Source organism: Macaca mulatta, chromosome 3 (assembly GCF_049350105.2).
Source record: "Macaca mulatta isolate MMU2019108-1 chromosome 3, T2T-MMU8v2.0, whole genome shotgun sequence".
Classification (NCBI taxonomy): Eukaryota; Metazoa; Chordata; class Mammalia; order Primates; family Cercopithecidae; genus Macaca; species Macaca mulatta.
The window spans coordinates 99,393,345-99,407,356 of NC_133408.1; the positions used below are offsets into that span (position 1 = coordinate 99,393,345).

Sequence of the window (14,012 nt, forward strand, 5' to 3'; positions counted from 1 at the left end):
CAGACAGGGCCCACATGGGCCTGGTCAAGGGAGGTGCATTCACAGTATCTACAGGATGCCTATGTATGTGGTATAGCTGAATGCCTCAGTCTGGATGCTCTATCCACACATCTCACACCTACTGCTGTCACAGATTTCAAGGACCTAGAAGGCAAGAACTAGGAAGACATTTTCTTTGTATAGCACCTACTTTGTTTATTTAGGCAGAGATTCCTCTTGAGGTTGTAGTGCAAATATGATTACATCAGCTACCTGCTGAAATCCTTAAAGGGGAATAAAGGAATATTTATTTCAAGTCACTGTATAAGCTAGGGTGTATGATACTGTTAAAGAATAATAAAGCTCACTCTAAATATGTAGACAGAAGATGTGGAGGTTTCTAAATCCCTCCTTGCATGTGTCCCCAGGCTTCTCCTCCTTGAGTGCCTGTGTCCCCAGGCTTCTCCTCCTTGAGTGCCTGTTCACCCTCCTCTAGGTAACATCACTCACCCCTCAAACTCAGCACAGGTTTCCCCTCTTCTAGATGCCTTCCCCATACTCTCAGGTGCTGCTCCTCAGGACTATCACAGTTCTACCCCTCAGTGCTCATCTCCTGGAATTATCATTGACTCACCTCCCTGCAAAGCCAAGGTCCCTGTTCACCCATGAACGATCTCATCTTTCTCTAAATTCAGAATTTGCCTCTATCACTTGCCTATATTAATTGCTAAATGAGGCAATTACTGTGAAACATGGAATTATTAAAAATTATTTGTCACCCTGTGCGGTGGCTCATACCTGTAATCCTAGCACTTTGGGAGGCCAAGGTGGGAGGATCGCTTGAGACCAGGAGGAGTTCGATACCAGCCTGGCAACATGGCAAAACTCCCTCTATAAAAAATACAAAAATTAGCTGGACATTGCGACAAGGGCCTGTTAGTGCCAGCTTCTTGGGAAGCTGAGATGGGCAGATCACTTGAGCTCTGGAGGTCAAGGCTGCATTGAACGGAGATTACGCCACTGCACTCCAGCGTGGGCAACAGAGTGAGATCCCTTCTCAAAAAAAAAAAAATCATTTTCGTTTTTGCAGTGTTCTGTATTACTGCCTTACATTATTATCTAACTTTTCAATGCACTGCCCTTCCGACTAGATTGTCTTTCTCTTGAGGTGAGGATCTGTATCTTTCCTTTAATTTTCCACATTGTTGCAAAGTATGTTCTCAAAACTTACGTTTTCTCAACACCTTGGATGGGGGCAGGGCCCTTATTTTTTAGCAAGACGGTTTACATAAACAAACAATAATCAATAATTAACAACTCCTCCTTGTGTATTCTCATTCTCAGCAGGGGCTGACCCCAAAGGAGCCATTGATTAAATGCTCCATTCCCTATAGATAATAAATAATAATGCTTCCCCAACTGAGCCAGGCCTAAACATTTTTGGGCCTAAAGACTTTGAAGATCACTGCAAGTCCAGGCATAAAGCAGGAGGGCCCTGCAAGGAGTGTTTACTTTAGGATCTGTGAAGGTTATTAAGTGTGTGCACATGAGCAGAGCCTACTCCAGGGGCTCTATTACTGTAGGAGAGTTAATGGGACTGAATCACCAAAATGTGGCTGACACTTTCATGTTGGCAGAACCAGTTCTGTTATTTCTTCATGTTCTAGCCCACAGCAGGATGGAGTAAACGCTCCCTTCAGACACCTAAAAAGGGGTGGTGCCTCTCCTCAGCTACTAGTCCACGTCAAAACCCAAGCAGCAACCGTCAGACTGGGTTCACCTACCCTCTTCTGATGGCCTTTTGCAGGCAACCTTGCGCTCCCCCAAACTTCCTGTAGAATGCTGGCGGACTCCGTGCTGCTCAAACTTCCCGCAGGGTGGCACCTGGAAGAGCAAGTGACAAAAACGAGGAAGGCCAGCCGCACTCCCACTGCTCAGAAGCGGCTGGTCTACTCGTCTAAAATAAAAAGGTCTCTGTCTGCAAATCCCGTTTGCTAGCCCGGTAATCCTCCCCCGCCCCCGGCCTAGCATGTCCGACCGGTACAGCTGTTTTTAATCCCTACTTTTCTCACTTGGCATCCCGGGCTCGGGCTGACCAGACGCGGAGCCACTTAGCGTTTCCTCCTCCCCCTGCCGGGGTCTGTCCTCCCTCCGCCGTCTCCTCTTTCTCCGCCAGCGTCCCCGCGGGCAGAGTGTGGGAAGAACGAATTTCCGCCCGGTTTGCTCTCCGCTCGCCGACTTGGGTCCCTTCCAGACGCAGCCCGCGTGCTCCCCGAGCTGTTGCAACGGGGCCGCGCTCCGCGTCCGGGACCGCGAACGAGAAGGTGCCGTCTGCGGGGGCCGAGCCGCCGGGGCTCTGCTGCCAAACCGCGCCCCGAGAAGCTCTTGGAACGGCTCCCGCCTGCAGCTGGGGAATCCACTCGGCTAGGAGAATCCGCACCAGGGAATCCAACTCTCCGGACTCAGCTGCAAACAAAAAGCGCCGGGTCTTGCTCCCTCCCCCCGCCCCCCGACGCGCACCCGGAGAAACAGTTTTCCACAGAAATGCAACAAGTAGCACCCGGGGTCTGCAGAGCGCCCCGCGCCGCCTGACTTGGCCGGGCGAAGCCCGCCTGCAGAGACCCGGGCCGGCCGCCGGACAAAGGACGGAGGAGGGGCTGGACGGCGCTGCGAAGTCCGAAAGAGGCCATTTAGCGACTCTGGTCAGGCCAAGGGGAATGCAGAGGAGACACAGAGCCGGCGGGCCAAGAGGACGATCCGGCCGCAGCACGCAGGGCGGGCGGCGATGGAGGCTGCCCGCGCCGTGCGCTTCCTGCTCGTGGTGTGCGGCTGCCTCGCGCTCCCGCCGCGGGCCAAGCCCGTGTGCCCGGAGCGCTGCGACTGCCAGCACCCCCAGCATCTCCTGTGCACCAACAGGGGGCTCCGCGTCGTGCCCAAGACCAGCTCGCTGCCGAGTCCCCACGACGTGCTCACCTACAGTCTCGGCGGCAACTTCATAACCAACATCACGGCCTTCGACTTCCACCGTCTGGGGCAGCTCAGACGGCTGGACCTGCAGTACAACCAGATCCGCTCTCTGCACCCCAAGACCTTCGAGAAGCTCTCGCGGCTGGAAGAGCTGTACCTGGGGAACAACCTCTTACAGGCGCTTGCCCCGGGCACGCTGGCCCCGCTGCGCAAGCTGCGCATCCTCTACGCCAACGGGAACGAGATCGGCCGCCTAAGCCGCGGCTCCTTCGAGGGCCTGGAGAGTCTGGTCAAGCTGCGGCTGGACGGGAACGCCCTGGGGGAGCTGCCGGACGCAGTCTTCGCCCCCTTGAGCAACCTGCTCTACCTACATCTAGAGTCCAACAGGATCCGCTTTCTGGGCAAGAACGCCTTCGCCCAGTTAGGCAAGCTGCGCTTCCTCAACCTCTCTGCCAACGAGCTACAGCCCTCCCTGCGCCACGCGGCCACCTTCGCACCGCTGCGCTCCCTCTCCACCCTCATTCTCTCGGCCAACAGCCTGCAGCACCTCGGGCCGCGCGTCTTCCAGCACCTGCCACGTCTGGGCCTGCTCTCGCTCAGGGGCAACCAGCTCAGGCACCTCGCGCCGGAGGCCTTTTGGGGCTTGGAGGCCCTGCGCGAGCTGCGCCTGGAGGGTAATCGGCTGAGCCAGCTGCCAACCGCGCTGCTGGAGCCTCTGCACAGCCTGGAGGCGCTGGACCTGAGCGGCAATGAGTTGTCCGCCCTGCACCCGGCCACCTTCGGTCACCTGGGCCGGCTGCGCGAGCTCAGCCTGCGCAACAACGCGCTCAGCGCCCTATCCGGCGACATCTTCGCAGCCAGCCCAGCCCTTTATCGGCTGGATCTAGACGGCAACGGCTGGACCTGCGACTGCCGGCTGCGAGGCCTGAAGCGCTGGATGGGCGACTGGCACTCGCAGGGCCGGCTCCTCACTGTCTTCGTGCAGTGTCGCCACCCCCCGGCCCTGCGAGGCAAATACCTGGATTACCTGGATGACCAGCAGCTGCAAAACGGGTCCTGCGCGGATCCCTTGCCCTCAGCTTCCCTGACCGCTGACCGCAGGCGGCGGCCCCTCCCCACTGCCGCAGGGGAGGAGATGACGCCACCTGCAGGTCTCGCGGAGGAGCTGCCGCCGCAGCCGCAGCTCCAGCAGCAGGGGGGATTTCTAGCTGGGATGGCCTGGGATGGAGCCTCCAGGGAGCTGGTAGGCAACCGCAGCGCCCTAAGGCTGAGTTGGCGCGGCCCAGGCTTCCAGCAGCCCAGCCCCTCCGCCGCTGCCGCCGCGGGCCCGGCTCCACAGTTCCTAGACCGGCACGAGAAGTCCCAGCGGGGCCGTCCGACTCCGGCAGATCCCGCCCACGCGGAGCCCACCCCAACGGCCTCTCCCGGTTCCGCGGCGTCGCCCGCTGGCGACCCCTGGCAGCGCGCGACGAAGCAACGCCTGGGCACGGAACACCAGGAGCGTGCCGCCCAGTCCGACGTGGGGGCCGGGCTGCCGCCGCTGGTGTCCGACCCGTGCGACTTCAACAAGTTCATCCTGTGCAACCTGACGGTGGAGGCGGTGGGCGCAGACAGCGCCTCGGTGCGCTGGGCCGTGCGCGAGCACCGCAGTCCCCGGCCGCTGGGCGGCGCGCGCTTCCGCCTGCTCTTCGACCGCTTCGGCCAGCAGCCCAAGTTCCACCGCTTCGTCTACCTGCCCGAGCGCAGTGACTCGGCCACGTTGCGCGAGCTGCGCGGGGACACCCCCTACCTGGTGTGCGTGGAGGGCGTGCTTGGGGGCCGCGTCTGTCCTGTGGCTCCCCGGGACCACTGCGCAGGGCTGGTCACCCTGCCGGAGGCCGGGAGCCGGGGCGGCGTCGACTACCAGCTGCTGACCTTGGCCCTGCTGACGGTCAACGCGCTGCTGGTGCTCCTGGCCTTGGCGGCCTGGGCATCTCGCTGGCTGCGGAGGAAGCTGCGGGCCAGGCGGAAGGGCGGGGCCCCGGTCCACGTTCGCCACATGTACTCCACCCGACGGCCCCTGCGCTCCATGGGCACCGGCGTGTCCGCCGACTTCTCGGGATTCCAGTCTCACCGGCCGCGCACCACCGTGTGCGCGCTCAGTGAGGCGGACCTCATCGAATTCCCCTGCGACCGCTTCATGGACAGTGCGGGCGGCGGTGCGGGCGGCAGCCTGAGACAGGAGGACCATCTCCTGCAGCGATTTGCCGACTAGGTCCAGGGCATGTAGAGACCATCTCATTGGCCCTAAGGAGCCGCCTCTCCCTGAAGCCCACCAGCCCACCTCAGGGGAAGTGCCCTTTTGTGCACTTGCCAGAGAGGCCAGTGGGGACAGAGGGCCAGTTCGGGCACCATCTCCCAATTCCCAATACTCAAGAAGTAAATGGATGGTACTTGGTGGTCAAAGCCAGAGTAGGGGACAAATGGATGGTGGGATGCTGAGGTTGGAGTCTTCACTTGGAGGCTTTGACACAGCTATGCAAATGGCTTTTGTAGCATCGCAATGCAGAAGCCAGGATTTGGGGGTAGAAAGGGGGTGCTTGTGCCCCCAACATGGCCAGAAATATTTGGGTGCATGCTTTTTGTTTGCTCAGTGTCAAACAGAGAAGTTTTGTTTCTATTTAAGGAAAAAGGAACTTATTACCATTACAAAGGAGGCTTGGCCAGGGACTCCACTGGTTTGGTGACCTCTGCCAAAAAGGGGGATGTAAACAGGTGGTAAAGTTTAACACACCAGCCAAGAAACTCATTTATGTTGGCTGATAGAGCATGCAGGATACCTTAAAGTTTAAATAATAAGAGAAGCCTTTTTTTTTTTTTTCAAAAATGTGAAAACTCTTGACATTTAACGAACTGACCAATAGACTCAAGGACTGTTTTAGTTGGACTGGGCCATTCTATTATGTTCCTTTTAATATTAACAGTAGAAGAGCGCTTGCTGACTTCGAGGATAACTAAGATTACATACTTTCTCAGGAGAAGGCTGCATGCAAGACTTCTCTGTCAGGGTTGCTCCTGTGGCTTTTTTAATTTAATTTTTTTAAACCTATATATGGAAAAGGAAATTTCAATGCCAGATTTGATAAAAGAATGTGATGTATATGTAGCTGATGACCCACTGGGGAAACACCAGCGTTCCAGTTCACTTACCACATCTGTGACAGTGTGTTTAGATTGGAATAAATGTGATGTGGTACTTCTCCTGTTTTTATCAGTGACATGGTTGACTGTGCCCTAATTCTCTTGAGTTGCAGTTAAGCAATGAAGGTAATTTCCTAATAGGGAAGCAAAGGGTGATTGTCAATTGATAGTTTAATGTTTGACCACATTAGTGTCCTCGTATGAAATAGTAGAGGGGAAGAAATTATAGAAAAAAAATGTGAAAAAAAATACACCAGTGGGTATCTTTTCTACTAACACCAGAAGATTGTTATGAGTACTTAAACCTCACTGTGAATTAATGATATATTTTGCAATTAATTCCTCCCCAACTCAGTGTCTTACTGTGTTATTAAATCTTATCTTTTAGTTAATAGTTGCAGTATTTCTTTTAAATGTTTTTGTTTTAAACTTAGGGGTAGGAGCCTTTATTTGTTCAGTTGTTTCCAACTATTTGGGATACTTTCATTCCCTCCTATTTATGAAGTACATGTTTATCACTAAGTGTAGTGGTTTGGTTTACATTAATAATTTTATGTATGGTCTAAAAATGCAGTCACTAAGAGAATATACACTGTGGTTATGTTCACAGTGGTTATGGATTTATTGGCAGTGGAGTACCATGGAGGTCACTGCAATGGTGCTAAGGCTGACAGTGGAATCTTCTGTTTAGGGCCTTAAGCCGCTGAGGGTCCTGATGACTCAGGGAATCCATCACAGCCCCGGGTCTTTCACCCCAGTTCACTCCTTTTATGTTTGACCTAGATTGACCCATGCCTGCCCTCTTCTCAACAGCTGAGTAGGGAACCAGCCATCTGAATGAGCTGATCGTTGTTTATGTTCAGATGAGTAAATGTCCAGACCACTGAAACTACAGCTGCTTTTCTGGCAGTCTTGTCTGCGGGGCAAAAACTTAATAAACCACAGGAAATAGACTGTCATTCTTAGTTTGCTGCCAGGGCTTATTTTAGATTCAGAGCATACTGGTACATGGGAGCGGTAGTGTTGTTTGCTCTTATTTTCAACCAGTGAGCTGTCTGGCACCTTTTGTGCTCCTGGCTTTTTTCAATCATAGCACTATTGCATCTCTTAGCTATTTCTTTTGCCCAGCAGGGTAATATTGAGTCCCATTGCAAGTATGGACAAGGCCTCTGGTTCTCCTCACCACCCACCTTTTCAGCCATAGAACATCACTGAAAATGCCTAATGCCTGGATCTGTGTTCTACTTTAGTTTCACTGGGAAGTCTTTCAGTGGGAAATGAATAAATGTTATACATTGTTATGTTCAGTTATGTCAATAAACCCACTTACTAATAGAGATAATTTGTTGGAGTTTCCAAATATTTTATACACTTTCACAATGATACAATGCAGTTTCCACTTACGGAAATGAAACATAAGCTTGACGTCTTTCTGTCCTTTTTAATGTTTTTTATTTCCATTTTCATAGGTGAATATGGACTTTATTTTTAAGAAACGGATGTGTGATGTTATGCACAAAGGAACAATGAAATGGCTCTAAAAGCAGATGGTCAGCCACAGTATGAAAGTGCTGTTGGAAACCAGTGACATTAAGGTGCAGATGATCGGGTCTCGGCAGGCATTGCCTGTTTAAAGGAAACTGATGAAAAGTTTCTGAAACTGATGAAAAAAGGCTTGACTAGCCCTTTGGCTCTCATGGTCAAAAATATGAAGGAATTATCTTGAACTGGAAGTCATTTTTGATTTTTGCCACTACACAGCTTATGAAAAGATAACATTCCTAAGGAAAAAAGAATAAACTTGTTATGAGTTAGGAGTATTCAATGAAAGAGCCACTGGCTAGTCTGCAATGTTGTAGGACCTTCAGGTCAACCAATGGGATTACTGTTTCCATAATGCAGGGGATTTTGCGGTGCTACCAGGTAATAAATAATTAGCATGTGATCAGAACACCTTGCTAAATTGTCACACACCTGATTTTCACCAGAAGTACAGCAACGTATATTAAACCATTAAAAGAGACACTGGATTGCCTGGTATTTGTGTTTAACCACTCCCTCCTGTTCTTATAAGACTGGAAGGTAAATGGTGATGAAGCATACTAGTGGTAGAAGTTTATTCCCAATTCCAGACCATTGCCTAGTATCAATATCGTCACCATCCTCAGTATAGCATCATGAAAATCTGGAATGATGCTAAGGAAGTGATGAAGTCACTTAGTCATTAGAGGGTTGCATTCATTCTTTTTACCTGATTTCTACTTCAGCTTCCTCATCAGTTAAAATGGGCAGCCTAAGAATCCTGATTGCATAGTGCTATTGTGAGGCATAAATGGGTAAGTAGCATTCAACAACGCCAGTTACACCACAGATGTTCAATAAATATGAGATGTAGCAGTGGTAGTAGTAGTATTCTTTACACAGGGCAACAAATTGTATGATTAAGGAATTTCAGGGACAGGCATTTCTGCTTAAGCCATAACCAGCCAGAGAATTCAGATAATGGAATTATGGCAATCCTTCTCCTCCTCTTTTTCTAGTTAATTGAAACATTCCTGTATTTCTTTTGAGAAGTGTCTGTGCGTGTCTTTTGCCCACTTTTTAATGGGGTTGTTTTTCTCTTATAAATTTAAGTTCCTTACAGATGCTGGATATTAAACCTTTGTAAGATGCAAATTTTGCAAATATTTTCTCCCATTCTGTAGGTTGTTGACTCTGTTGATAGTTTCTTTTGCTGTACAGCAGCTCTTAAGTTTAATTAGATCCCACTTGTCAATTTTAGCTTTTGTTGCCATTGCTTTTGGTGTCTTTGTCATGAAATCTTTGCCCATTCCCATGTATGGGATGGTATCGCTTAGGTTATCTTCCAGCATTTTATAGTTTTGAGTTTTACATCTCAGTCTTTTATCCATCTTGAGTAGATTTTTATGTGTGGCGTAAGGAAGGGGTCCAGTTTCAATCTTCTGCATATGGCTAGCCAGTTATCCCAGCACCATTTATTGAATAGGGAGTCTTTTCCCCCTTGCTTGTTTTGTCAGCTTTGTCAAAGATCAGATAGTTGTAGATGTGCAGCCTTATTTCTTGGCTCTCTATTCTATTCCATCAGTCTATGTGCCCATTTTTGTACCAGTGCCATGCTGTTTTGGTTACTGTAGCCTTGTATAGTGCAAAGTTGGGTAACGTGATGCCTCCAACTTTGTTCTTTTTGCTTAGGATTGCCTTGGGAATTTGCCTTCCCATTAACTTATAGATAGTATCTTCAAGTGTCCCTTTACTTAGTTTACTTAAAACAGTATTTTGCATGCACAAATACTTTTTTCCTGGGGATTTCAAGTCACTTCATCCTTTTCAGTCATGTGGCAAATAGTATTCTTTTCATTTTACATGGGTAGACTGAGGTATTTGGAGATTATGCTTAACTGTTTTAATTACTGAAATAATTAGGAAAGAACATACAGTTTCCTGATATGTACTTGCTTTATGTTAGGGCAGAGTACCTAAATATTCCATTACAACTGTTGGAAAGATTTTTAAGTTACAGGCGGTGAGATTTCTAATTGACACAGAACCGTGAGTGGCTTTATTTGGCTGTGAAATGGTATCAGATGCTAGAGGGAAATAAATTGTCGTGTCCCAGTATTTCAAGCAACAGCATCTTCCAACTATGTAAATCCACAAAATTTCTTTCAAACTAATGAAAGCTTTATAATGCTAGCTCTATGCCATAGTTAATGCTGACAGGACAGCCCTGTTGCGTATTAGGACCAGCTGTGGCCGTGTAGCGGGCTTCACTTTGCCAAATTACAGTTTTTTGGTTAAGTAATGCTTACCCTACAGCTGATTTCACAGTCGGCTCTTAGTATATGGATACTGAAGTGTGTAGAAACACACTTTGAATGGTGGCCACCATCCCTTATTCCATTCTCTCCTAACTCTTGTGTCCTTCTAAGGATTGTTACTTTAGGAAATTAAAATAATCACAAATTAAAACAAATACCCGTATTAGCACCACTCAGTAATAGTTAACATTTTGTAATGCTTGTTTTCAGCCTTAAATGTCTCTATTGACAGATACCTCTGGTTTCCTTCTCCACACCTTGTCCTCAAAGCCAACTACCATTGTGATTTGGATGTTTCCTTCTAGTTCATGTTGAAATGCAATTGATTCTTGTTATTCACAGTTAGTTATGTTCTATAAAGTCACCACAAACACTGGATTCGTGAATACTGAACCATTGCTCTTAGGGGAAATACAGCGCTGGGTTCCTGCAAGCCTCTGGTCACATTTTCATCAATCAATATGTAACCTTCATTTATGTGTGTTTCTATTTAAAGACACCTTATGTGGTATATATTGTTGGCTAGATGTGGTAGCTCACACCTATAATCCCAGCACTTTGGGAGGCTGAGACAAGAGGATTGCTTGAGCCCAGGAGTCTGAGGCCAGCCTGGCAATATAGTGAGATCCCATCTCTATAAAAAATAAAAAATTAGCCGTTCATGGTGGCATATGCTTGTAATCCCAGCTACCCAGGAGGCTGAGGTGGGAGAATCGTTCGAGCCAGGGAGGTTGAGGCTGCAGCAAAGTATGATGGTGCCACTGCACTCCAGCCTGGGTTACAGAGTGAGTCTCTCTCTCTCTCTCTCTCTCTCTCTCTATATATATATATATATATATATTTATATATGTGTGTGTGTGTGTGTGTGTGTAGTTGGTTCATTAACATTGAACTCAGCCAACAGCACTGTGACTCATGCCTGAATGGAGCTTATCTAACATGCATATTTTCTCCATAAGACAGCTTCCTGCGCTTAGGAACACTAAGAGCACTTTGGCACTATGCTTGGGGAACCGTTTAAACAGCAAAGTCACCAGCAAAAAGCACAAAAATGGGGAAAACACGGCATTAAATAGACTAGGAAAAGGACTCTTGTTAACAGCACGAGAACTGAAACAAAAAGGCAGGACATCACCTTGTTCAGCCTCAGCTGGGAAGCTGAACGGCGCTCAAATTTTTCACTGCCCTCAGCATGTCAGCAAATGTCTGTGACAGTGCTGTGGAGTGTTGATTCTAGGGTCACAAACACATTTTGGTGAGAAAATGAATTCACTAATACGTAATCTGAGACTCAGGAAGGTCAGCTGCACTTTTTATCCTCCCAGCTTCTTCTCCTGTGCCCCTTACCCCTATTCCTTTTCTTTTTTGTTTTTCTTTTTGAGACAGAGTCTTGCTCTGTCACCCAGACTTGAGTGCAGTGGTGCCATCTCACTCATTGCAATCTCTGCCTCCCAGGTTCAAGCGATTCTCCTGCCTCAGCCTCCCAAGTAGCTGGGATTACAGGCGTACGCCACCATGCCCAGTCAATTTTTGTATTTTTAGTAGAGACAGGGTTTCACCCTGTTGGTCAGGCTGGTCTTGAACTCCTGACCTCAGGTGACCTGCCTGCCATGGCCTCCCAAAGTGCTGGGATTACACGTGTGAGCCATTGCACCCGGCCCTCTTTTCTAGATGCCATAAATTACCTTTTTTTTTAAATTTAAAATATGCCTGTGAGTAATCTTGTCTTTTAAATTGGTAACCACACCTACTTTGGGATTGTTTGATATTTTCTAGTGATGCTCCTATGAGTTTTGTTCCCTTGCTACGTGTGCACAGTTTTCAAAAAATTAAATTTTTTTTTTTTTTTTTTTGGAGACAGAATCTCACTCTATCACCCAGGCTGGAGTGCAATGGTGTGATCTCAGCTCACTGCAACTTCCGCCTCTCAGGTTCAAGCGATTCTCCTGCCTCAGCCTCCCGGGTAGCTGGGATTACAGGCGTGTGCACAGTTATTATTTCTTCTTTGGGGATGCTTACCAGACATTAAAAATGCAGCTAGCCGGCCACTGCACTCCAGCCTGGGCGACACAGCGAGACTCCGTCTCAAAAAAAAAAAAAAAAAAAAAAAAAATGCAGCTAGTCTTGTGTCCTTTCTCCCCTCTACCCACTTACTACTTCTCATTTCTCAGGAAGGGCTCCATAGATGAGAAGGGCTAAGTATATCTCCTTACCACCATCTGGCCCAGGCTCACCCTTCAGAAGGTGTCAGTTCCTGTATCCCTTTTATTTGGAAAGGCTCTTTGACACTCTCTTACTCTATGGCATTCTTTTATTTGCCAAGGAAAAGGGTGACTGGCTCTGAGAAGAACGTAGTTTGCTTCTTGGAAGCTCTTATTTGTGTACATTTACTGCCTTCACACTCACTATTTGGTGAATTTTTTTTTTTCTATTTCTGTTTTAACTTCTGAAAACACACACACATGGCTTTTTGTTTGTTGTTTTTGCTTTGCACATAATTTGACTTAGGCTGTTCTTCTTCCTCTTTGTTAGTATCACTAATTATTTCTACTTTCTGTTTCTCATTTGGTTCTTCTAAAAAACACATAATTTTAAACTTACCAAAAGAGCTGCAAGATTATTTCAGAAAACTTCTGTATACCCTTTGGCCAGCTTTCCCAATTGTTAATATTTGCCCTGTTTCCTTTCTCATTCTCTCTGTCAATTACTTAAGAATAAACTACAGACAATTATAGGGTTTTTTTTTTTTTAACCACTAAATATTTCAGTTGTATTTCTGAAGACTAGGACATTGTCTTACATAACCACAGTACAATTATCAGGATCAGAAAATTTAACACTGATAAAATCCCATTATCTAATCCACAATCCATATTCAAATCTATCAACTGTCCTAATAACATTCTTTTTAGCTATTGCCTCCTGATGCAGTCTAGGATCATGCATTGCATTAGCTATCGTATAGCCTCTCTTTCCATTTTCTTTGTTTTGATTTTCTTCTTTTCTAAAGTAAGGTATATTGAGGTGTAGTTTACATACAGTAAAATGTACCCCTTTTGAACGTACAGGTCCATCCGTTTTCACAAATGCATACAATCATTTAGCCACCACCATAATCAAGATATATATATATAGACCATTTCCATTACTACAAACAGTTCATTTGTGCTCCTTTTAATCAATTCCCTTCCCTATAAATTCAATCCCTGGTGATCTCAGATTTCATTTCTCTCCCTATGGTTTTTCCTTTTCTAGAATGGCATATACATGGAGTCATACAGTATGTAACATTTTGTGTCTGACTTTTTGAGTAGTATTCCATTGCATGAACATACCCCATATTGTTCATTCATTCACTGGTTCAAATTGATTTTAAAAATAGATCCATGCCTTATGGTGTGAGATATGGATCAAGCAAGCAAGCAAGATTAATGTTTTTTGTTTTGGTTTTATTTTTTTCCATATGAATATATAGTCTAGTACATTTTGTTATATATAAAAGATAACCAATTTTTTCTGCTTTGAATGACCTCTGCAACTTTGTTGAAAACGATCAGTTGGCCGTTTATGTGTGTCTATTTCTTGAAACTCTATTCTGATCCACTGATTCATATGTCTCTTCGCAGTCCAGTACCAAATTGTCTTGATTACATAGGCAGTCTTGAAATCAGGTACATAAGTTCTCCAAATTTATTCTTCTTTATCAAAGTTGATTTTGGCCAATTAGCTTTGTGATGTTCCATATACATTTTATAATTGGCTTGTTATTACCTGAAGAAAAATGCCTGGTGGGATTGTGATTTTGATTGTATTTTAGTCCATTCAGGTTGCTGTAACAAACTACCATCATCTGAGTAGCTTGCAAACAACAGAATTTTATTTCTCACAGTTCTAGGGGCTGGAAAGTCCAAGACCAAGACTTGGGCAGATTCAATGTCTGGTGAGGGCCTGCTTCCTAGCAGACAGCCATGGTCTTGTTCTAACCTCACATGGTGGACAAGCCAAAGGAACTCTCTGGGGCCTCTTTTTATAAGGGTACTAATCCCA

The 14,012-nt window shown here is 47.0% G+C and overlaps 1 protein-coding gene across 1 annotated transcript; it reads left to right on the forward strand.

Annotated features, from left to right (window-relative positions):
* The first annotated feature begins 2,550 nt into the window (after positions 1 to 2,550).
* On the forward strand, positions 2,551 to 7,465 carry TRIL (TLR4 interactor with leucine rich repeats). The gene has a single exon (XM_001088293.5). It carries the CDS (start codon positions 2,765 to 2,767, stop codon positions 5,198 to 5,200), a length of 2,436 nt encoding a protein of 811 aa, XP_001088293.3. The 5' UTR covers positions 2,551 to 2,764; the 3' UTR covers positions 5,201 to 7,465.
* Positions 7,466 to 14,012: the final 6,547 nt, after the last annotated feature.

What these genes read in the sequence shown, in the direction of transcription:
- TRIL (XM_001088293.5), top strand. Translation starts at nt 2,765, where the DNA reads ATGGAGGCTGCCCGCGCCGTGCGCTTCCTGCTCGTGGTGTGCGGCTGC.